Raw genomic sequence first — 26,070 nt, 5'->3', positions numbered from 1 at the left:
CTAGCAAAACAAATGAGCGAGAGAAAAAAGTAGAAGATAACTTTGTGTCAAGCAAAGCTCCTGGAAGGGTACAGAGAGGGCATCTCTGTTGTTTTACATATCGCCTCGAATAATCAGAAGGCCCACCTGCTTGGCCCAGAGCCCACTGAGCACTGCCAAGTGGATAGGAATCCAGGCCCGGGAACTTAGCACGATGGACACAACATGGTTTGGTGTGTTTCAAATGAATACTGACAGCGACTATCCCTCTCCTTCTAGGTCCTTCCGTCATCCCTCCAAGACCTCCACAGTAAGGAAAGGCACCACTGGGCAATCCTCTAAGATGTTTATTTGGACCAGTGGCCGGACCTCCACATCTTACAGACATGACGAGAAAAGGTAAACTGCAATGGCACTCACTGTGTTTTGTGGTTTTTAAACCAGGGTCTCTCTGAAGCATCAGCCCCTGGCTTTCCCCAGGTGGTTGTGAAGGGGGAGGAGGGAGGGAGGGACGGATGCAAGAGGCCATTGCCTCCCAGTATTCCCCTGCCAGAGACTTCTAGGATAGAACTGCTTGATAAATGGAAGGGGTTTCTGGTGCAGCACCCCAAAAGGGGTCTGATCAGACATGCTGGATGTGTGTCCAAGGTCCTTCTGGTCTCTCCCCGCCCCCCGGTCACTAGCACTTGGAGTTCCGTTCTGAGGCTGGCACACCCTGAACCTTTTTACAGATGTGCTAGTCACCACACATGAGCACAACCCCACCACCAAGGCTAGCAACGACATTCTGTTTTCCGCAGCCATCATGCCTCCGGCTACCATTGCTCAAGCAACACTCTCCCCAACACTTTTGCTGTCCAACCCAGAATGCAAATTCCATGCATCTCACTGATACGATGCACATGCTGAAATTAGAGAGTTGTCATAGATGTGTGTGTGTGTGTGTGTAAATAGAGAGGACATGCAGTACAGTATTAGATTTTTATTTTGTTTTGTAATTTTGACGGATAACAGCATTAATTTTTAAGCATTTTTCAATTTTTTTCCAATTTAAATGTTCACGGTTGTGTAAAATTATGGGTTTCAAGCATTTTTTCAGTTTTTATCAATTTAAATTTTCACAGAACTTATGGGGGGTGGTCAGACAGTAATTATGTAATGGCAATAGCTGAGATTCAAAAAGTTAAAGCTTTATAACCATTAATACACACATTGTCCACATCACATGTCAAAATATACAAAGTAAATATCCTGAAATCAAACTGTAATAAGTTCTCAAGCACAATTTTTCTTACTTGCCTATCTGTAAATTTAGATAGAAATATTTTTGTCAGTTTGTGCGTGTGCAGCAAAATCAATGTTTGCCGACATTTACCGATACAAATCTAATCCTTCCAAGCCTATAGGTATTGCACAATCACTTAGGGCATGAGAGTGAGCTAATTATTATGAAAAGGCCAGCTCATCTGAGTGGTGCTGGTGCAGGGGATTGGTTGACGGAGACAAAGGAACAGTGCAAGTTACTAGAGTTCCTTCAGCAGCTGGGAATTACATACAAGAGAATGAAAGGGAAGGAGGGGAGAGGTTTAAAGTCCATAGACAAAGGCATTGCTCAGTTGGGAATGAAAGAAGTTAAATATCACTGATGAGAGAACAATTGTTCGCTAGTGCCCTGCCCCATCCCTCCAAAACCTCTCCTGTTTGTAGTGAGATTTGCCAGGCGACCTTTCTTGCCACCACTCAGTTGCATTTCCCTTTTTTCTCTCTCCTCCATCCCCCTTGCACTGGCTATGAAATGTAATCACAAAAAGTCAGCCCTTGCTGAAGCAAAAACAGAGATAAATGCATCCACAACCCTAGTGGGTTCTACTGGGATATTACTGCAGCTGGCTGGCCTCTGCTTTGGAAAATGTCCTTGTGGGGTTAGGTGCTCAACCTGCAGCAAAACTCCTGAGCTCGTCTGAAAATCCGCCCAGTTATTTTGGTGCTTAAATGGGAACTGAGCTCTTCTGAAAATCTGGCCCCACGTGGAGCCTGTGCTCTTCTGAAAATCTGATCCTATATAGCTGTATTTTTGTAAAATATTTAGGGGGAGATTTTCAAAGGCAAAGAGGCCAGTTTTGCACCCGATTCCCATTGACTACCAGTGGGATTATGGCATTTTCAAAGGCACTGCCCTCTATGCCTTTGAAAATGTCCCCCTTAAATGCTTATTGGTCTGAAAAAATACATTCTTCTGTATTTATACCCAGAACTGGAAAGGGCTGTCCAAGGTTAGCCTTGTTATGGACATCTACAGGAGATCTGATTTAATGAGCCCCACACAACTCCCACGGGCTCCCACTGATGTTGTCAGTGCTCAGCACTTTTGACAATCAGACCCTTCGTACCATTCTGCAAAGAGACACAAACAGTCAGTTCTTTCCAGCACTGGGTAGTTATTCAGCAGTCAATACCACCTGCATCCAGTGTCGGATATACGCTGTAACCCAGCAGCACAGACAATTCAGGAGTCTAAGGGAGTGAGACACTGTCTACAGTATGCCTTGATTACATTCATTATATTCTGCTTCGTAAGGAAACAGCAGCAATATGGGCCCAGTGCTACTTCTATTCAGTTCAATGGGTAGGGTGACCAGACATCCCATTTTTAAAGGGACAGTCCCATATTTAAGCCCATCTACAGGTGTCCTGACTTTTTTTTAAAAAAAAGATAGGCAAATTTTCCCATATTTTCTGTCTCTCCCCCCATCAGTACTGGTGGGTCCTGCTGCCGGCCGGATCCCTGCTCGCCAGCTGCCTGCCTACCAGCGGTGAGTGAGCGGGGGGGTCCAGTGGCCGATAATGGGGGTAGGTTTGCAAGGCTGGTGGCGGGGCAAAGCTTGAACGCGTGGAGCCGGCCGCTCCCCCACTGGTCCATCAGCACAGCCCCCGCTGCGTGCCGGCTCTCATCCAGCAGGACCCTGCCCCCCCAGTCCCGTTTCCGGCTGGCACTGGCTGTGTGCAGTGAGCTGCGGTGGCTGGTGAGTGCAGGCCGGCACGAGGTGTCAGCCGGTTACATGTCACGTCGGCTGCTCACCCATCGGCCCTTTACGTGCTTCCCCTCTCGCTATCCTGTCTCTGCTTTGCCCCTTCACACACACCTTAGCCCTGCTGCTCCTCCATATTCCTCCTCCCACCCACACACACACACCCCGCCCCCCACGGGGCACATCCAGTGCTGTGGAGAGAACCAGCCTGTGACTGGAGTGCTCAGCTCACCAACAGCTTGGCCGGCAGGTTCCTTCATAGAATCATAGAAGATTAGGGTTGGAAGAGACCTCAGGAGGTCATCTAGTCCAACCCCCTGCTCAAAGCAGGACCAACCTCAACTAAATCATCCCAGCCAGGGCTTTGTCAAGCGGGGCCTTAAAAACCTCTAAGGATGGGCTGGTGCCCCAGGAAAGCCCAAGATCTTCTGGCCCAGGGAACTGGCCAGGAGGAGCTGAACCTTGAATGTGCTAAAGCCCCGCCCAGCACTGGCACAGGGAAGCCTCTCTGCTCCTCAGCTAAGCTCTGGAGTGGCGGGAGGGGAAGCAATTTCCAGCCTGGTCATGCCCCGAACCTGCAGGCTCCACAGCAGGTCCCCGAGCAGGGGCTTAGCACCCTTTTCACCCCCACTCCCCGCATGCCCTGGATCCTGCCCCCAGGGAGCATGGGGCTGCTCCATCCTCTAGGCACCCTCCCCTGCTGAGCCACCTCTCTGGCTGGGTTCACTGAAGCCTCTGCAATCAGGTTCCCTGGGCCCTGGTGCACAATGCATCCTTAGGGCTTAACCCCTTCTTGCTCACAGGAGGCAGCTGGGTTATGTTGGTGACCAGCAGCAGCCTGGAGGTGTTAGCTGTCTTGCGACACTATGCAGGCAGAAAGGGACAAGCTGCTTTCAGCTGGGGGGATGGCAGAGAGGAGAGAGATGAGCTTTTCAAAGACATAGGCCAGGTCATCCCTTTCCCCCAACCCCACTCCCCTGCGGCTGGAAGCAGCTCCTGTCCCTTCCCTCCCGCACAGTGCCGAAAGGCTGCTGCTGGCCACATTCTGGTGTGAACCCTGGCAGAAATTGGAGGGGGACATGTGACACACACACACACACCCCCGCCACGTGTTGCCTTGGGAAGACATGGCGCCAGGTACCAAGAGAGGTGGGTCTGTCCCAGGGGCTCCGCCAGGCATGGAGGGTGGAGAGCGTCGGCCAGGGAGGGTCGGGTCAGTCGGTCACCCCCCCGTATGGGAGAGGTGTACGGGAGTGTGTGTTTGTGTCACCTCTCCCCATGTGAACCCTAAAGCCTTAAAGATAAGAAGGTAAATAAAAAGAACCCAATTACGCAGTATTTCTTTTTCACAGGGGCTCAGTCAACTTGATGTTAATTTAAATGTTTGTACTGCATAGTTCTGATTGATTGCCGTTGAACTCGCTTGAATACAAGTAATTTTACCAAGTGCCCTGTATTCAGCGTAGGGAAATATGGTCACTCTATCAATGGGAGTTTTGCCATTGGCTTCAGTGGGAGCCGTTGATGGCCTTCTGTGATCAGCAGCTGCCATTACACATACAACAGTTACTACCTCTCGTTGCACTGGCAAGACAGTAGTTACCATTGCTGCTTTTGACACAATGGATCTGGGTTAATTTCCCAGTCATCTCCGTACACCCATATCTAAAGTGCTCTTAGTGCCATGCAAGTAATAAATAATATTCTGTGAGGGTGAATGGGATGGAATAGAAAACCGAAATCAGAGCATCTCAACTACGGTCTCAGAAATATAAAAGGAGAGGAGTTAATGGAGTGCTAACAGGAGGAACTCTATGCTTTGCAGTGATTTTAGTACATACAAGGTCACCTGCAAAATCACCATCTCAAATAAGGAGTGAATTGTAGAGAAACAACCCCCCAAAATGATCCCTTCATAGGAATTTGTTTTTCAGGCATCATACAGGGAGATTATGGAATGGAGCAATAAGATGCTCCCATAACAAAACCCCACAACCACAGACTTTTGAGGGGGCGTATCTTCAAAAATAAGCACCTAATGCTCCAATCCTGCAACCATTTTTATTCACCTGAGCAACTTTACACATGAGTAGGCTACTCTCATGTAAAGTTACTCACAGGCATAAGTATCTGAAGGATTAAGGCCAGAAACTGCATATAATGCATGCTCATTTTAGACATTGTTTTTTTCAAATGTCACCCTTTAAGTTTTGGGAGCCCTAAAGAAGGCTGTTTAAGCGCTCGCTCATTTCTCAATTGTCTTCTATTATTTTTAGCCCAAGTTCCTTTGCTTGGCAAACCTGAGGAATGTCTTTTTGGAGGGTTTTATGTGACCTTGTTTGGCCTGATCTAATGCAATGGGAGTCATTCTATAGACTTCAATGGGCTTTGGATCAGGCCCCCAGTTGAGTTTGCTTGTGTTACTACAGTTTTCATTACAACAAACATGATGCAACCACATACAGATGTGCTGTTTTTTTTAAATAAATGAAAGGGACAGAGGATGCTGAGCACAAAAGGTCACTGAGCGTTTAGCACCGGGAACCTTGCAGGTGAGAGGGAGGTTTGGATTTGACCTCTACATTCAAGGATTTCAGGTACTAAAGACGCCTGGCATGAGGTAATTTGAATGATATCCACATAACAACTGTGATATCAGAGAACTGAATCGGGATTCAAAGTTATTTAGAATAATACAAGCACATGTGTATTCCCATCTGACATCCGCATGACCATGCTGTCAGATTAGGAAGTGTCTAAATTAACTAACCCATTAAACCCATTAAGGATGAGATTTCTTGGTCTGATTCGTGGTTGTTTTCAAAATCCAAAGTATGTCCTTCTAGCTCGGCTGGTAGATTATTGTAGATTTTCTATGGGAGACGTGAATTAGGGAGGCAATCCTGAGAGTCCTATTCCTCACATCTTCAGTGCGCCCAGACCCTGCCAATTTGGGACCTATTTGGGACCATCCACAGCTCCTAAGGACTGTGTTGGGTGTTGTAGATGATCAACACCGCTCAGGATGGGATCTCGAGTTCTCAGCTGCCAAAGAGAATGTAGGAATTAGCACATACATGGCTATACTGAGTAAGGGCAAGATTTTGCATATAAAATGTAAGATGGGTGGAGAGGAGTAATGCTGGCTGTTTAGAGGGTCTCTGAGCCATTCATCCCTCTAGCACACCCTGCTTCTCCTTTTAAAAAGATATAATATGAACCCCTCTCTAATGTATGTGACAAATTCAGCATATGCACAGGAGCACTGATTCGACCACACCCTCAAGTCAGAAGACCAGACCCCTGAGACTTTAGTGTATAGAAGGATGCATTTGGCAAGGCCCCCTCCTATCACTGTGGCTGGTGCTAAGAGGATGTAGTGTCCTTTGTGATGGAGAATGAACAGTTCTTGACTGTAATGAACATAAACAGGATTCATTATTCAAGCCACTAGATTCGAACAGACCCTAAAGTTCTCCTTGTCTCTCTAGTTCCCAGACTGCCAAGACATAGCCTGTGCGGCCTAGTTTCATTGCATAGGGTCTCCCTAAGCTCTTGCCTGGACTCAGATATCATATAAGGTGCTGACTACACTGCAGAGATACTGGGAATTGAGAGGAAGAGATTCCCTCTGCTCTACCCCCATCCTACACAACACAGCCCTGTGTAATTTTTCTCTCGTAATAGTCACGTCAGAATGTGCAGTCATCCGAGCTGCATCAGATGAGAGCCATTTGACAGGAGAACCTGGGGATTTATCAGGTGGAAATGGCAACTGAGAAACAGTAGGAGGAGCAAAGACCTTTTGTCCACCTGAGCTCATTTACATTAAGTTCCTTTGTACACAGGGAGAGAGAGGACCTGGGAGAACCCATGTTCTCATGCTTAGGACTTTAAAGAAAACAATTAGACATGTGGAGAGTTATCATATGAGCTCAGTTATTAGAGTGAATCATCAAGATGTAATGGCCGGGATGCATTGATCTGTGACTCCATTTATACACACTGCAGTAGTGAGCTCATTGTGTCCAAGCAGCAACAGGAACAGAAATCAGCTGCCTAAGCATAGCTCTCTATCGGCCCAGTGAGAGCAGCTCCTCCACTGTGCTAATGGTTCACATCTGACAAATCCCACCCAACAGAGAGGCACATATTACACATATGCCCAAACCACTCCATCACACAGCCACATACTACAGAGTGGATTTTAGTAGGATCGTCCATTGTGTTGACCTGAAGGACAGTTGTCCCCGTAAAATAACTTTGCTACTCCAGCTGAAATGAGGGAGTAGTGCTTCTGCTGGTGGCAGGACATGCGGCTTATGGGTTAGTTTGTGATTTGGACTACACACCCACACAAGCGAGTCAGATGTGGGTAAGATCTCCCATTATGCCACTGTGCAGGCTACCCAGGCATCGAGTGAGGGTTCATAGCTGTAAACAGGTGCTACATACCATCTGACTGCTTTCACTGCAAAAGATGGGCCAGGAATGTAGGGAGTGCACAGATCCGTGGCTCCACCCCCTCTTACTTTTTCTGGTTGGTGCAGGGAGAGCATCAGAAAATGCTGCCGGTTTCGACCAGCAGCAAGTTCCCCCACTAACCCGCTGGAGCAAGGGGGAAGCAGGGGAGCATACTTAGTGCTGTATCTCCTGGAGCTGCTGCGTGAGTTGGTGCATCTGACACACCACCACGTTCTCAGATCCGTGCCTCAAATCACCGTCTAGCCATATATTTGCTCAGTGTTCAACTGTTACCCACACTCACTTATAGCAGCAATTCAGGGGATGAAGACATCACATAAAATGCATCAAATTCCATCTTTTTTTAGGGCTTTTCATCAACAATGGCAACAGAAAAATAGTTGTCAATGCTTCTGGCATGACCTCATCAGCAGATGCTTATTCTCCGTGGCCCCGGGGTCTTGAAAACATAACTGGCAGATTTTCCCCACACACTGCTCAGTTTTCCAGTCACCTTGTAGGTAGATTGTTTCTACAACATACCTTATAGTTTTTACCTTTCATTGCACACTTCTTGGCTACAAGCCACATGGGAAACATTTGTAACTATTTTCAATTAGCTGTTTGTTTTGAAATCGTCCATTTAAATCACTTTTATGTTCTGGTGACATTAAAGACTGATTGCACTGTGCCTGGTTTACATCTACAGACTGACATAAGTCAAGCTGTGTGATTGGCTAATGTTCTGGAACTGTATGACTATTGGTACCTTACTGCCTGCTTTCATTTGGAAGCAATGCATATCTTAATAGCAGCTATCAAAGTTAAATACATTTTGATAAATAATAGAAGGAGTGTAACATTTGACTATTATTTTACATCAGTGCTTTTTAAGGCAACAGCATCCAATAAAATCACAAAAGATTCCCCACAACACCACAGAAAATCTCAATAGGCTGAATTACTGTTTAGTTTCCAATGAAGGAAATAGTAGCAAGTCTTTAAGGAACCAGGTTTTATAGAGAAACCCTGGAAATCTAAGGAAGTAAATTAGAAGTGAACTCATAAACTTGGGAAAGAAAATTGTTATCTGGAGAAGGTAATGACTAGAAAAGCTCAAAGAAAAAACAGTTGGCATATCAGTAGTAATAGAAGAAACGTAGAGAGGAGGGGTGAAATCCTAGCCCATTGAAGTCCATGGCAAAACGCCCATTGACTTCAGTGGAACCAGGATTTTACCCATTGTATTTTAGGTATGTTGAAATGTTTGAGCGTTTCTAACAAGAGCTGGGCAAAACTTTTGCTACAAAACACCAAGCCTCATGTGCCTTTTCTAGTTTTGGTTCTCACTATAAACTCAAACTCTGTTTAGATTCATCAGAAGTATTGCAAAGGTTTGGGGACCTGTGGTAAAATTATTTTCTTGTTTCTAGTGGACATGGAGGTCCCATTTATGATTTTCCATCAAAACCATTCTTTTTAAAATGACTGCAGTATTATCCCTGTATGCAGTAGCAACGCTGTTGGAAATTGCAATGTTTGATCTATTAATGTAGATTACATGCGACTGTTTTTTTCTAATAAGAACAAGTGAAATGTGATAGTTTCAGTGTAGATGAGTTGCAGGTTTGTTAGAACCCAAAATAATGCTCATTCTGATGCTGCTCACCTGCCATTTTGCAGACGGTAGAAGATGAACTACTTCCGGGTGGTACTACTATGGCCATTTTATGGTGGTGCCCAGGCTCAAAGGTATGCGGCTTACATGCATCGGGTGCTGCCTGGAAGATTCAAAAGAATCTTAACAGAAAACACAGAAGCTTATGATCAGCTTCAAGTTTGTCAGTACATTTTAAACCCAAAAAGTTTGAGTGTGTTTGAAATGTACTCAAGTACATCCCTCCCCTGTCACTCTGTCCCCGTGACCTTTGAATCATCAAAGGCCTGGAGATGAAAGGACATAGGAAGTGAAAAGGACTTTCTCAGCTGGAGGGGAGAATAGTTTATTGTATTTTTCTTAATTGCAGGGGAAAAGTAGCTTTGGTGGATAATTTTCAGATAGGGTATTAATTGTAATGCGTAAGAGGTATTCCCATGAGTTACATTTCAAAAATAGAAAATAAGGGCCTGATCCAAAGACCATGGAAGTCAATGGAAAGACTTCCATTGTCGTCCATGGGCTTTGAATCAGACTCCTTTACTAACCCACAGGCAAATGAGAAAGAATGATTTATGAGGTCCCCTCAGACATTTCTGGGTGAATATTGTCTTCTGGCCTGGCTACTATAATGAACTTAGCCCTGAAGAAAATACCCAGCAAAATGCCTAATAATGTTCAGGGGAATGGGGCAAGAGCTGGAGTTAATGGGTCAAAATTCAACTGTGGAGTAATTCTATTGGAGTCGATGATACATCAGAGATGGATTTACTGAGCTGGCCCAAGTGTCCAAATGTTTATATTTGCAATATAAGGATTTTACCTTTTCAGGAAAGACTGTAAAATATTTTGGAAGTGAATTAATTCCCTGCCAGGTCAGAATGAATCCACTGAAAAAGACATCTGAGGAACCCTTCTCACCCATGAGATGGAAGTGGTGGTGGAACTACCCACCCTTTAGAGGGTTCACTGGTTAAATATGAACTTCACATAAGAATGTATTATTTTCAACCTCAGAAATATTTACCAAAAAATCAGGGATCACGATCTACTGGACAAAAGGAAAACAGTCACAGCTCTGAAAGCAGGAGAAGATCGGGCCATACTCCTAGGACTGACTATGATGGTGTGCTCCATTATGATGTACTTCCTCCTGGGAATTACGCTGCTGCGGTCATACATGCAGAGGTATATTTATTATGGTTACACTGTTCCTGGAATTTCTGGTTCGGCTGATTTCATTTCCCTCCCTGCTTTGACCTTTTAATGATTTCTCTTCTCCTCATGCTGCCCTTTGATCAGGATGGCCTGATTCTCCTCTAACTTACACCATTATAAATCAGGAGTAACTCCACTGCAGACAAGTGAGTTGTACTGGTGTAAGCAAGAGCAGAATCAGTGCTACGGTATCTGACAAAACCCTGATCACCTGTTTTAGATTTGTCACTGTTTAATTAGAGTGGGAGGAAAATGAACAGTTTTGGATTCTGAAAACACCTTCTCCATCACAATATAGATTTTGTGTAATATCTTTAACAGCTGGTCTGTGGCCTCCTGGAGTCCATAAACTATGGAGTGGCTATCGCTGTAAAATAGAGCCCCTGTCTATTCAGGGATATGATACTGTAAGTATCAGCAGGGAGCAGCAGTAATATTCAGTGGCCTAGAGAAACAATACCCTTTCAAATGAAAAATGGAAGTTTAATTTGGAAAACGGATCATGCTATTTTATAGCATTTAGTTCCCATGTAAGCTAATTCCTTCATTTTAACAAGTAAAATCCTGTTGAAATATAGTAATTTGCTAGAAGTGAGACATCATCTTTCATCGTTATTATACTGCATGTAATTTTTCTGATGTCCTTCCACAGCTTCCCTTCTTAGCTAAGGACCAGAAAGTTTGCCCTCTGATTCACTGGCTGTGCTTCAGAGTAACTTTCAAGTATGAGCCCTACTTAGACTCCATCCTAGACTTGTGATGGAGCTGTCAGCAGTGCTTTTCTATTCTGATCCATGAAGACATGGGAACAAAGAATGTGCCGTTCTGGATTGGACCATCAGTCCATCAAGCCCAATATCCTACCACTGCCAGTGGCCAATACCTGATTCTGCAGAGGAAGCGGGGGAAACATCCATTGTGTAATGCTGTACCTGCAGGAAACTATCCCTTCCTGACCTCTGCAATGCTCAGGATGAGCAGTGATGCATGAAGATTAGTTGCCCTGCATCTTATTCCCAGGCATAAAATTATTCATCCCTTTTTAAATCCAGACAGATCTTAAACTTTAGAGACAGAGATCAAGCCTGTTTAAACATCCAAGAGTATTTACATTTCAAAATCACTCTCTCTCCCAGACCTCCTTAGCAATATCATTGTCAATTATGGAGGCTGTTAATGTCAACATTGCTTTTTTGGAAAGATCAGTTATGTTAGGAGCTATAGGACATATTGTCCAAGTATATCAAAGCACTTTGAAGATATTAATTAACTAAGCCTCAAAACTCAGCTGTGAGATAGGTGTAATTATAACCCTTTCATACATGAATAAAATAAGGTACAGAGAAATAAAAGTGAAGGAGCCAGGAATAGATCCCAGGAGTCTCTGTCATTTCTCCTGCAATAGCCATTAGGCCACACACCTTAAAGAGAACAATTCCCCCCCACACACACACACACCAAAATACATCTTGCCCTCATGGGCAAAAATCCTACACTTTTTCATAATCATTAACAGAATTATCATGCCATAATTGAACTTTAATTATCAACCATTTTTAATACATGGAACCTACAACTATAATTGTTACCAGAGCAAAATACTTAGTAAGAGAATTATCCAGGAGATCATTTAAATCACTTAGCATATAATCTTGTCACATCTTTAGTTAATTCAGATTAACTTTCCTGAGTGTCCCTGTGTAGACAAACCCTGATTCATACTTGGTCCACAGCTTGCAGAGTTTGGGAATACTTTGCTATATCAGGGAGAAGGGTTGACATGTTCTCAAATGAGCTATGTCCCAGCTCTTCTGTGGCAGAAAGATAGGACAGCCTTTGCAATGTAAGCGTGAAAGGTGCCAGAACATGTTGGGGCTCCCAGCAAGGTTCAGAGGAAGACCAATGGGAGAGGGGGACCCCCACTGGACACTAATGGAATTTCCTGAATAGCTGTCAGTTGTGATACTCCAATGACCTTTGTCCCTAAGAAAAGCCTAGTCATAGATTGTATTTTCTTATTTCCATCTCAGTAGAAATAAGGTTCATGATGCAGTACCTATCAGGGAGGTTCAAATGGTACATTGCTCCCTGTTAGGCTCTTATGTACCCAAGATAGACCAGAAATTCTCCAGCATGATTTCTCAAAGTGATTTATCTTCTTCAAAACCTAATGAGACCTGTACCAGAAGAAAAAGTATTCTGACAAGTAGCATTCCATATGGTGGTGGAGGGCCATATGGTACAATGTGTCTATGTAACCGTGAAGGTATTTTCTAAGTACTTCACCTTTAAGAGTGAATTGGTCCTCCTACTCTGCCTTGAGGAGTGCACTCTCAGAGTTAATTCAAGATGGCTGCCATTAATGAGTGAGCTGCGCAGACCATGGTCTCTCCCAGGCATGTTTTACATTTGTTCTTAGCTTTCTTTGTTCCCTTTAATCTCAAATAAATGTTCTACAAACTAAAAGTTCCTGTCTGCTTTTTGTCTATGGAAGAACATAGCACGTGCCCATGCCCAGTCAGTGTGGTGCTCTGTCTCCCTCTAGTAGTGGCTAGGCCAATTAGAGATTGATTAATCTGCTAGAGCCTTGGTTAAGAGACCAGGTTAAATCCCTACTGCCAACAACCCACCCAAGTGTGTTGCCATTACATGCATGTGAAACCACTGTATTTGTATTCCTGAGACATTACCTTCACATGCTACAGAATAATAATCCATTCTATGATGGATGAGCGGTACTGAGAATGTAAGTCCACCCTGTAAGCAACAGTCTCATGAAAGAGCTTCTCCCCCAACGACTTACAGTATCATATCCCTGAAGGTAACACCCGGCTCTGTTTACTACTTTGCTGCCCATTTTTGCTGTGATTTGTCTAACCTGTCTCTTTTCTACCTAGTGTTTGGACAGAAGAGGCTCAGTGCACGCTCCTCAATGCATCCATCACAGAATCATTTAACTGCTCATTTAGCTGTGGTCCAGACTGCTGGAAAATCTCTCAGTACCCCTGCCTACAGGTGTACGTTAACTTAACTTCTTCTGGGCAAAAGCTCCTACTTTACCATACTGAAGAGACGATGAAAATTAATTCTGAGGTAGGAACATGGAACAAATTCCATCTCAAATGGATTTCTAGAGGGCTGTTCATTTTGCAGTATCCATTTTCTATTTTAAAGTAACGAGGCTTCCAGCCCCTGCCTTATGTCTCCCAGTAGATCTCTATTCCTCCTTCATAAATGTTCAGCAGGGGCAGCAGAATCAGCTGTGTTAGCTGAACTCTTTCGTTGAATTGCTGTGGGGTGGATTGTGCCTTATTCTGCACAAACATTCCCTCCTGTGAAGGAGTCAGGTACAGCTTCAGTCCTCACACTCCCGAGGTACCGGGCCTAGGAAATTCATGCACAGACACAATGCTAGAAACCCCAAAGAGGGGTAGAGTAGAATCAGTACAGACCATCGGGTATGTAGAGTCTCTCATGGTAGAGAACAGATTTTAATGATTATAGAGGATTTTTTACTGAGGCTCCTGGATACAAACAAACCCTGTGGTTCTCCCTGGTGTTGCGTTAGCCTGGCAACTTAAGGTATGTCTACACTGCATTTTGAAGTCCGTGGGAGCAAACCTCCCATGCCGGGTTGACAGACCTTTGAAGTTGTAGGTCAGGCTCTGAAGCTTAGGGAGGGAGGTGGGCTTCAGAGCCCACAGTCCAGCCCAAGCTGACTTCAAAGGTCTGTCTACACAGCTATTTTTAGAGTCCTACTGTGAGCCCCACTCGCTGTCAAACGAGGCTGGGAGGCTCGCTCCCGCAGGCTCCAAAATGCAGTATAGACAAAAGGTTAGTGTCACCATGCAGGGTCCCCCCAAATCCTGGCCTGGAGTGAATAGCTATGGAGTTGGTTGCTGATTGCCAGAGGGACTACGTGTTACACCCTGTTACAAAGGTATAGCACATACCACTCTTGTGTGTCTCTCCTGCAGAGTTAGGACCTGCCGGAGGCAAAGTGCCCCCTTGGAGATGCTGCTGGTCTGCTGTCAGTCCTCCCCTTCTTTTGCCAATGCGGGCAGTGACTTAATGACACAATCTCACCCTGAGTGTCTGTCACATTGATATTCTAAGTGAGCTGTGTACAAGTCAATGCACATTTTTCGTATGGTTGTACTTTATACTCTAACACCTCTAGCAAAGTAAATACAGCGTCCATGGTAGTGAGAATAGAAGTGGCCTTCTCGATGTGGAGCTAAGTCTAGCCAGCATGGCAACAGAGGTAGGTGATGGCTCTATATCTGACAGTAGACAGGTCTCCATCGTGGACATGGCAGCCAAATTCTGCTCTCTCTCTTACACCGCTGCAGCCCAGTTGAGGTCAGGAGAGTGTTACCCATGGACCAAGAAGTGCAATTTGGTCCCCTGGGTGCCATGAAGATGCTGAAAGTGTATCAAAGGGATATTGTCATGATAAAAATCATATAAAAATAACAGCTGAGATTCTCAGCTGGTGTAAATCAACATAGCTCCATTTACACCAGCTCAGTTTTACTCACCTGTTTTATTAATACCTTGAAATTATTTCAAAATCCTGAGCAAAAAATTGTTCTCTGCACCACTATTAATCCAGAGTAAACTTAATCCAGTGGGACTGAGCCAGATCAAATATCTTCAGGAGACTATAACGAATGTCTCCCAGAGATTACGAGTACGTTTGTGCTGGTGACTCATTACTATGTGTATCAGGGCTTGTTAATGTTCATGACTGTGGCGAGTGACCATCTGCAGATGGCTGTTTGTATTCTTTTAAGTAGCAGGGGATTGAGGTCAGAGCTTCAGGAGCTGCCTTTCATCTTGGCATCCACAATTATTTGCACAAATTATTGCAAGCCCAATTTTGCACCTGCAGTTACTTGAGGATGCAGTTAAAATCATCCCAGGGCCCTCCACTACACCCCAGATGATATGCATCTGGACACAATAACAGAGGCCCAGTTCAAACTGAGCTGCAAATACATCCCATTCAGTTACACCAGGCTGAATTTGACCCATTGTGTTTCTATTTGAGGCAGCAGTTCAGCTGACCAAATTACCTCTGTGTATTAAGATGAAGTGATATTGAAATTAGTCAAAGCATTTAATGGTTTCACAAGGCTAGTTATTCAGTTGGATAATTAACTCTTGTAGTTGGGATACTAGTTCCTATGAAATCAAATTGTGAAACAAAGGATAATGCCCCAGCCTTCTGTCTGTTGTAAAGTCCAGCAGCTACTAATTCTCTGTCCAGTATTACTTTAGAAATATGGTTCTTAGAGATCAGTTTAGCCAGTAAACAGCAGAGACTTGGTTTGCTGGCGATGTATGCACAAACTCCGGTGAAATTCATGCTGTATTTTGATTACAGCAACTCAAATACATTTTGGTCCTACAATGCGTATAAACAAATCAAAGGATTCTGTATAAATCTCCAGACTCTGCCGTTTGAAGATTTTTGTTTGTCTAAATCTACTCTTAAATTCTCCCAAACACAGCCTCCCCTTAATCTAATGTAGGCACAGTTAATACTTCCCAAGCCCAAGGTTGTTTTACAGGTTAAACTTTGCTCTCAGGAGGATTCCTAGGGGTTTTTTCTGATTTGCTGGTGGTTCTGTGATCAGAATCCAAATCCAGTATTAAATGGGACTTGGCCCTCAATATTAATGTCTATTAAATACCAGACTTCTTGAAACTTGATGGAATTAACATAGACTCCAAGTTTCAGCACACTCAAATCAGCACAACAAATCTCTGCTACCAGGCTAGCAGTCCTCTCCTCATCGCAGCTCTGTGGCTACATTATTTGGGCCACAACCAGGGCACGCACCCACCCCTGCTGGGCTGACAGCTGTGCAGTCATAGCAGTTACAGTTGAGGTCAGGGTCACACTGACACATCCTGTTAGTATATAACTGTGACTCTTATCTAGCGATCAGTAATCACTTCATTTTCTTCCCTCTTTTGTCGTCAGTCTGTGCTGGAAAGCTAAAACTTTGGTCCCAGACAACAATGAAGTACAAAAAACAGAGTCTGGTCCTGTAGTGGCCAGACTGATATATTTAGGAAGGTCTGAGTCATTATGGTACTGAGATGCACTATAGGGAGAGGTGTCTGGGTCACAAGGCACAATGCTAGGCTACAACCACAGGCCACAGTAGACGTGCTGGCCATGTCTGCACTGCAGGGGCTATGACGGCATTGCCCTGTAGTGAAGATACAGCCTACTTTGATGGAAGGGGTTTTTCCATCACATCACCTCCCCAGGCAACAGTAAGTAGGCTGATGGAAGCATTCTTCTCTCAACCTAGTTGCATCTATGCTGGGGGTTAGGTTGGCATAGCTACATCACTCAGGGGAGTGATTATATTGACCTACATTTTAAGTGTAGACCTGGCTGTCACCTCATAAGAACATAAAAATGGCCATAATGGGTCAGAACAATGGTCCATCTAGCTCAGTATCCTGTCTTCCAACAATGGCCAATACCCGATGCTTCAGAGGGAATGAACAGAACAGGGCAATTATCGAGTGATCTACCCCTGTCATCAAATCCCAGCATCTGGCAGTCAGAGGCTTTGGGACACCCAGAGCATGGGATTGTGTCCCTGACCATCTTGGCTAATAGCAACTGATGGCCTATCCTCCATGAATTTATCTCCTCCTTTCTTGAACCCACTTATTCTTTTAGCCTTCACAACATCTCCAGCAATGAGTTCCATGGGTTGACTGTGCCCTGTGTGAAGAAATACTTCATGTTTGTTATAAATCTGCTACCTATTAATTTCATCGGGTGACCCCCTGGTTCTTGTGTTACATGATGGGGTAAATAACCCCACACCAGTCATGATTTTATGGACTTCCATCACATCCGCCCGTAGTCGTCCCTTTTTCCAACCTGAACGGTCCCAGTCTTTTTAATCTGTCCTCACAAGGAAGCTGCTCCATGCCCCTCATCATTTTTGTTGCCCTTCTCTGAACCTTTTCCAGTTCTAATATATTGTTTTTGAGATGTGGTGACCAGAACTGCATGCACCGTTCAAGGTTTGGGCGTACCATGGCTTTATATAGTGGCATTATGATGTTTTCTGTCTTATTATCTATCCCTTTCCTAATGGTTCCGAACATTGTTAGCTTTTTTGACTGCCGCTGCACATTGAGCAGATGTTTGCAGAGAACTATCAATTATCCAAGATCTCTTTCTTGAGTGGTAACAGCTAATTCAGAGGCCATAATTTTGTATGTAGAGTTTGGATTATGTTTTCCAATGTGCATAGCTTTGCATTTATCAACACTGAATTTCATCTGCCATTTTGTTGCCCCATCATTCCGTTTTGTAAGATTCCTTTGTAACTCCTCACAATCTGCTTTGGACTTAACTATCTTGAGTAGTTTTGTGTCATCTTCTAACTTTGCCACCACACTGTTTAGCCCTTTTTCCAGATCACTAATGAATGTATTGAACAGCACTGGTCCCAGTACAGATCCTTGGGGGCCCCTGCTATTTACCTCTCTCCACTGTGAAAACCGACCATTTATTCCTACCCTTTGTTTCCTATCTTTTAACTAGTTACTGATCCATGAGAGAACCTCCCCTCTTATTCCATGACAACTTACCTTGCTTAAGAGACTTTGGTGAGGGACCTTGTCAGAGGCTTTCCTGAAAGTTCAAGTACACTATATGAACCTGATCACCCTTGTCCATATGTTTGTCAGCCTCTCAAAGAATTCAAATAGATCGATGAGGCATAATGTCCATTTACAAAAGTTGTGTCGACTCTCCCCCTAGAGCAGGCATATAAGCCACTTCCTTCTCCCATATAGTGCTGGAAGAAACCTGCATTAAGTAACATTAATACTTAGCATTGCATCCCTTGGATTTCAAAGCATCGTTATCCCCACGTTACAGCTGGAGAAGTTGTGACTTGCCCAAGGTCACACAGGAAATCAATGCAAGAGCCCAGTTTTCTGATTCCCAGACTGATGCCCTCTCTACTGGAGCACACTACCACCGCAGTGTTGGTCTTGGGTGCTGATTGGCCCAGTGGAGAGCCATTCTCTTATGAAACACCAAGGCTAGAAGACCCTGCTGTACACTCCAGCATTGGCAAACAGCATTAATTTCCATCACTGTGGTTCAAGGCATCCCATAATTTTATCTGGATACTGGTCCGTCAGCCTAGGAAAAATACAAGCCAACGTGCTTTCAGGATCCCAAGCATCCTAAGCCAGTTCACCCCATGTGCAATATTCCTCATGTTTCTGATACTAGTTTTGGTTTTGAAATGAAGGGGCATGCCCCTTTCTTGTTATCTCTAATTCTTTATGTACCCTTCCCACCTTGTTTTTCCTCTGTATTTATAACCTCATCTGCGGACACCTAGCAAGCAATAATATATACTGCTGCTGTGAGAGGCAGGCTAGGAATAGCTGATGGGACTTCCCCGCTGCTAGACCTGACAAGCTGCCATCCATTCAACAGGTTGGAGAGGGGCCTCATGCACAGGAGAGAGGAAGTGTACATGAGAGTGCTTGATTTTCTATGTGCCAACAGGGTCCTGGTGGTCAGTGTCCTTCCACCTCATCATATTCCTAAGACCACCTCCACCACTCACCCACAAAAAAAACCATGCAGCTGCGTCCCTGATCCCAAACATTACTGACAACACTATGACAAGAGCTGCACTTACATTCCAGAAGGTCAACACACGTGACCTTCCAAAGGTCAGCCTAAACCTGCATAATCTTTCCAGCTCACTGCATACCCCCACTACACACACACACTGCAGTGTCTGCAGCCACGCTCTCCACTTCTCTCCCTCGCTCAGACTGAAGAAAATGCACTTTGATTTGAAATAATGATTACTCTAGAAGACTCACGGTCTAAAATAGCTGTCTTCCCAAAAGGTTAAGGGAAGGAGTAGATGCAATTTATAGTGAGATATATAATGCACTCCTGTCAGTTTCTGATCAGAATCAACAGGAAGTCAACGGGTGTCGATTGAGCTATTTTAATCTCCCCAGAAGATCACACAAGATTTTTCATTCCTCTCCCTGTGCATATTTTATTTCTAGCCTTTAAAGACTATTGCCTAGCTCCTTGTCAATCCTACAGCCATAGCGCTCTCTTCTCAACTGTCAGCTGCTAGCAGCCTCTGGGGAAAGTAAACAGGATCAGCAGTCTCTTCTATTCAAACTACTGAGTCATTCTGATACGCCTTGGAAGTGTTGCAGTACTTCAAGCAGTTCGGGAAAGGCCTGATTCTGATCTCTCTGTATATCAGTTTAATTCTTTTTCTCCACTGGGGTTACTCCTGAATTATATCCATAGAACATAAGTGATGTCAGGAACAGACACTATGTATCAGTAATCACTGTTATATTGCACTGTAATCAAAGCCTCCAAGCCCAGAACAAACCATTGTGACCATTTAGTTCAGGGGTGGGCAAACTTTTTGGCCCGAGGGCCACATCTGGGTATGGAAATCGTATGGTGGGCCATGAATGCTCACAAAATTGAGCATTGGGGTGCAGGAGGAAGTGAGAGCTCTGGCTGCAGGGTACAGGCTCTGGAGTGGGGCCAGAAATTAGGAGTTCAAGGTGCGGGAGGGGGCTCCAGGCTGGGGCAGGGAGTTGAGGTGTGGGAGGGGGCCAGGGATGCAGGCTCTGGGCAGCGCTTACCTCAAGAAGCTCCTCCCAGAAGCAGCAGGATGTCCCCCCTCCAGCTCCTACATGAAGGTGCAGCTAGGCAGCTCTGCGCACTGCCCCGTCTGCAGGCACCACCCCTGCAGATCCAATTGGCCCTGTTTGCTGGCCAGTGGGAGCTGCAGGGCGGCGTTTGTGGCAGGGGCAGTGTGCAGAGCCCCCTGTCTTCCCTATGCATAGGAGCCGGAGGGGGGCTGTGACATTGCTTCCGGGAGCCATGCGGAGCAAGCCCTCAACCCCACTCCCTGGCAGGAGCTCCAGGGCCGGATTAAAACGTCTGAAGGGCCGGATGCGGCCCTCGGGCCGAAGTTTACCCACCACTGGTCTAGTTGGACCTCCTGTATAACAGAGGCCATAAAACTTCCCAAAAATGATTCCTAGAAATATTTCAAGAAAGAAAAGTCCAAACTGAACCAGCTGCAGAAAAAGGCTGCCAGGATGATCAGAAAAATGACGAGCTAAACTTATGAGAAAATTTTGCCCAAGGAGAGTTCAGTGGCAGAGCTGGGATTCTAACTCAAAGCTACCATTCTCTTGTCTTACACATCCCTCCCTTCTCCCTTGTAGACCATCCTCTTCTCTTTGGGGGTCAGCTGGCTAAATGCCAAATGTGACCGGTAGAGCAGTACGAGAGCAAAAAGTCTACCCACCATTGTGAAGTTTTTCCCAGCTCTGCTGCAGCCCAAGGTTGCTGTGCTGATCCAAGGCCCCAATGTTCTGAATCAACTGTTATTCAGAAATGATAATGGGATCTAGCAGGTACCCACAAAAAGTTCAGTTACCTTTAAACCTGCTGACGTATGAGTACTGGGAAAGAGACAGTAGCAGTGAGCCACCCATGTTCCACTCTCTTTTCCCATTGTCCCACCTCCAGGGGACAGTATTTCTTCAAATCACTAAGGGCTTTGTGGGAATTAACGATGAGTCAAAGAGACAAAGCTCTCTTCTTTGATCCATGCTGCATATCTCTCTTCCACTGTTCATCTGAGACATAAATTGAGGTCCTTACCAGACCATAAGATCATTAAAGTTCCCATACCAAATTTTAGAAGAGCAGGATCATTAACCATAGTGTCCAGGCTGAATTCCACATCCAGTAATGACATTCCAACCGCCTATACAGCCTGCAAGTTCCACTGGACAGGACAGTGCCCTTCCCTTCCTGTCCTAAATGATGGGCTGCAGAGACACCAATTTTCCATTAGTGTAACTCCACTAGCATAAATGGAATTACTCCTTACGGTGGTGTAAATGAGACTCTGTATTTCCATCGCCTATTTCATAGAGACAATGTGAGGTTTAGTTACTTAATAGGCCTCATTACACCACTCTCCCTTACACTGATGCAAATCAAGAGTAACACACATTTGAAAGTGGTGGAGGTGAAATCAGAATTTTGCCCCTGGTTCAGTTCTCCAGTTTGGAGAGACATTCAGAAATCTGGACGCTTATCTGAATTCTCCAAACCTTTGAATCTTAAAAGTTGGACAGCAAATCTTACAAGAATGAGTTCTCGCCATAGATCTCCAGTTCATTCTGTGTGTGAACACATTAGAAACATCACAAGAACCGCTTTTCTCGTGCTCCTTAAATGTAGATATGCAAATATTTAAAATAAATGAGTGGAAAGGTCAAAGCAAACTGTTTTTCAAATTTGGAACAAGAGATATGGCTATTTTGGGTCTATTTCAAATGAGGATCAACAGATTAGGAGAGTTCTCTTATTTTCCCTGCCAATTTTCTTATGCCTACCTGGAATACATCCGGCTACCCAGAGACCCAGACATTGGATATTTTTTATATCTGCGCATTTCTAATATTACATGTGATTGACATTAAGGAGATACAAGTGTTGTATAGTCCATAGATTTAATTACAAGATATGGTGATAAATAACATGAAGACCAGAACACATAAGGCACTCAAACACTTGTCATTCACAGGAGCTTTGCAACACCTCATTGCCAGCGCCTACCTTGCCCCTTTAGTAGGTTAGTGACCTTGGACAGGTGGACTAGGAGGGTTGTTTCCCAGCCACTGATCTGTCCAGAACACATAATCCTAAGCATAACTGCCAGCAGCAAAAGACAATGCAGGCAGCTGCATTGTTCTACAACTCTGGCTGCAAAGACTATCAGCTAGAAAGATGAAGCAATGTCACAGTTTAAAGCTTAACACACGCTGATGCTTTAGAAATTTGCCATTGAATCAGGGATTGTAAACCACCCAAGTACTCAGAACCTGAGATAATGGCACTGCAAACCACATGGGTATTTAGAACTTGGGATAACAGGCCTTCTAAAGCACCCTGGCACTTAGCACCTACGATAACAGGCATCAATGATTTGTACAGCATATATAGGACCCTGGCACAGATAAAATCCTTCCTACTACAAGGACCCAGGGATGACTGGTATAGGATATCTAGCTATCCTTGCACTTGGGAGGCTTGGTATTTGAAAATCATCTTGCCATGAATAGCCTCACCGGGGTTGGTATGTCTACTGTCCCTGGCATCAAAAGACTTAATAGAGTTGGAGGCCTGGTGTTGTAATTCATCTGCATACTAATAGTCTGGGCTTCCTAGAATATATAAGCACCTAGGCATTACTAAAGCAAAAGGCAAACAAAGCTAAGCCTCTCTCATTCCCTTCCATAACCAAAATCCAGTCCAGCAAATTCAGTTCACAGTTATTCCCAGGCTGAGCGTTTATACACTGTCTATGACCAACACTGGATGGAAACTAAGAGCTAGATTATGGCCTGTGTTGTCTGGCTATGTAGGGCCTCTGAGCTGCTTCCCTTGACCTTGGGTCCAGGAGTCTGTAGTCAGGTGGGCACTATTGCCCAGATCCTCCCAATGGGAGATAGGCCCAGATCCTCACAGATGTTTAGGCGTCTATGTGCCTGCTATTTCTTGCCTCAAGCAAGTGGATGGGGAGTGGCTGAAGAAGGGCAGAGAATGGACAGAGCCTTGTTTAATCTCATCCTCTCCCCTGCACAGCTCAGAAGTAGTAAGCAGTTACCTGCGGACAAAGGCCATAGCAGTGAAGGAATTGTGACTCTCTGGGGCGTTATTACGGCCTAGAGATTTTCTAGGTGTGTTGGGGCAGCTATATACCACCCCTCCCACAGGGCAAATTGGAAAAGAACAATTGAGTCCTAACAAACTACACAGAATTGGCCCATGATTAGGGGGACTGATAACATTAAAAAGGCCAAATATGTACCATCTGGCTTGGCTCCATTTGCAGTTAGGGGGAAGACAGGCTAACACACTACTGGAAGGCTGTAAACACCAAGCATGCAAAGGAATTACTGAGAGCGATATATTGCCAACCTCAAATATTCAAAAATCATGAGTCAGGCCCCTAAAAATATCGGATCGGTTTAAAAATCATGAGATTTTAAATAATAAATTTGGGGTTCTCTTTATTTTCCATCCGCTTTTTGAGCCTTTAGGCTGTACTTGGGTCAGGCTTTTCTCCACAACCATGAGAGCCAGAAATTTACTTTTTAAAAAAATGAAGGCTTAGATGCTCACCTAATCACAGGAATCCAGCACAGGGGGCTTTCAGAACAAAACTTGAATATCGACACTCGCAATAAAATCCCAAGAGCTGCAAACGCTGAGGTTACAATTGCCAGTTGAAGCAATGGGATATAAAGGAAACCACAGGCTGACCCGAATGAAACATTTCCTTACAATGCAACCTATCAGGCTGTGATCTGTGAGGTTCTACTGGGAAATTGGAGAAACCTCGTGGCGGGCAAAGCACTGGAGAATATGCTGGAGGGAACAAACCTTCTCTAGCAGGAAGATGGATGAGATGCGACCTCTCTGGTCTTTTCCATCTCTAGTTTCTATTGCTCTATGAAATATTCATAAAAGAAGTGCTGACGTGCTGTACCCTTAATGCCGCAGTCTGCTAATGCCATCCAGCATCTCTGCTGCACTGGAAATCAGATTCTCAGCTAATAAACTCACCAATGAATCAATCAAATCCTGTTACAAGGTTAATCTATGGGTTGTTATTAGGGCAGCAGGACTTTATGAAAAGTCATGGCATAGTCATAAAAGAGAGCAGGGAAAGTTTATGAAAGTTTATATATTTAAAAAAATCAAAAGTCACAGGTCATATGATTTTAATCAAAATGTCTTTTTCCTTTGCAAATCTCACTTGATAAAATTTAATTAATAACCAAAACCCACTGACAGCTGTTCTCCCAATGCAGGGAGATTCAGCCATGCAGCAGTGCTGAGAGGGGTCTGAGAGAGCAAGAGAGCTACCCACAGACCAAATCAATCACGGAACCCAGGATCACCCTCTGGCCATGTGACAAACCACTGCCCCTAATTACGGGACACATTCTGCATGGATGTGCAAAAAGGAAATATATAAGAAATTTCCACCTGTTCCCAGTTTGTGGTCATGTACAGGGGTTTGGCCACTACCTCCCTGGGGAATGAAATACCTGCTTGCTCCATTCTGGTGCTTCCCTCTCCCCTGGGGCTAAGTGTCTGTAAGAGGGTAGGGTGAGGATTACTCCATTAATATCTGTATAGAACTTTGAGTTCCTCAAATGGAAACCGCTATAAAAGAGCACATAATTGTGACCATGACTATGACTATTTTACTATTCATTTAATTGTACTGTAGTCTTATGAAATCTCTGCTGGAGATTTTCCTGTTTGTCATCTGAAATAGTATTTGGTTAGAGACATTTCTTTTCCTTTTAATTTCTTCCCAGTGTTCCTACATCCCCAAGTGTGGCAAGAACTACGAAGAGTCCCTGTCACTTGTCAGTGTTGTACTGGAAAATTTCAGGAAGTACCAGCGCTTCTTGTGCTTTTACGACCCAGAAGGCATTCAGAAGAATGTGATATTAACCAAACTTTACAGTTCCAACGTGCTGTTCCACTCGCTTTTCTGGCCAACATGCATGATGGTTGGTGGGGTTGCCATCGTTGCCATGGTAAAGCTGACTCAGTACCTCTCCCTCCTCTGTGAGAGAATCCAAAGGATCAACAGATAAAAGCAAAAACTTCTCTGAGATGTATTTCAGCTAAAATACTGTTTTTTCATTCTTCACCAAAGAACCTTAAGTTTGTAACGTGCAAGTCTGTTATAAGTTCCTTACTATATTCTTATAAGTAGAGCAATAATGCAAAAGCTGTTCTATATGCAAACATGATGTTATTATTATGCAGACAACAGGAAAGAAATACTGTTTGTGTTGGTTGTCTATCTGATCTCATTTTATGCTGGAACTAGTACTTCTTTCTTTTCTACAGCCAAAATAGGGCTCGGTGTGACCATTTGCCAAGCTTTGTCAATGAACACATCAACATTTCAGTGTAACATTCTGGGGGAAATTCACCCCGTGCAGAGGTCTAGCAAAAGGCCTGGGCATCATTTATGTCCCATTTAATCTTCAGGGCATGCAACGAATGGCTCTGGAGGGAATGAGGGGAAGAAAAGTATAGAACCTATGTCTTTTTATGGTAAGAGGGAATAGACTGGATGCATACACTACTGACAGCTTAAGTGGGACTTGCATGTTGCTTGTGCTGGCTCTCCCTGTAAAGGGGAAAATTTCACCCTCTGGTATTTTAGGTCTTTTGTAAAACACCTTGGAGATGGATATTTGCAATATGTTTTCCTCACATCACATCATCTACAGAAGCTACAGCCAAAAACAAAGAAAATTCAACCAATTTCAGTTTCTACTCCAAGCTGAGCACTGAGCCCTATTGCTGGAGATGGGACCAGACACCTTATGTAAAGGTTTATTACGCATTTGTCTTGTATTTGCTACCATATCACTGTAAAGAAAAAGAAAAACACAATCAGCTATTTTTTCATTTTTTACTTCCAACTATTTTAACTTTTTTTACTTGATTATATAGATATATAAAAAGAAAAGGCTACATAATATCTAATTGTGTATTGTAACTTGATTATGTTTTTTTTTTCCTTTTGACTAACTGGAAACTGA

The 26,070-nt window shown here is 44.2% G+C and overlaps 1 protein-coding gene across 1 annotated transcript; it reads left to right on the top strand.

Moving 5' to 3' along the window:
• Nucleotides 1-322: 322 nt before the first annotated feature.
• KCNMB2 (potassium calcium-activated channel subfamily M regulatory beta subunit 2) lies at nt 323-25,107 on the top strand. The gene is made up of 4 exons (XM_077827070.1): nt 323-378; nt 10,147-10,317; nt 13,245-13,440; nt 24,823-25,107. The coding sequence occupies exons 1-4, from the start codon at nt 323-325 to the stop codon at nt 25,105-25,107; spliced, it is 708 nt and encodes a 235-aa protein (XP_077683196.1).
• Nucleotides 25,108-26,070: the final 963 nt, after the last annotated feature.

The sequence above is a fragment of the Eretmochelys imbricata genome, chromosome 9 (genome assembly GCF_965152235.1).
Source record: "Eretmochelys imbricata isolate rEreImb1 chromosome 9, rEreImb1.hap1, whole genome shotgun sequence".
Classification (NCBI taxonomy): Eukaryota; Metazoa; Chordata; order Testudines; family Cheloniidae; genus Eretmochelys; species Eretmochelys imbricata.
This window is presented reverse-complemented; position numbering and strand designations above follow the sequence as displayed.

Excerpts from the sequence above, each read along its gene's own strand:
- KCNMB2 (XM_077827070.1), top strand. The coding sequence starts at position 323 with ATGTTTATTTGGACCAGTGGCCGGACCTCCACATCTTACAGACATGAC. Across the intron at positions 379-10,146 it reads TACAGACATGACGAGAAAAG|AAATATTTACCAAAAAATCA; the intron begins GTAAACTGCAAT and ends TTTCAACCTCAG. Across the intron at positions 10,318-13,244 it reads CTGCGGTCATACATGCAGAG|TGTTTGGACAGAAGAGGCTC; the intron begins GTATATTTATTA and ends TTTTCTACCTAG.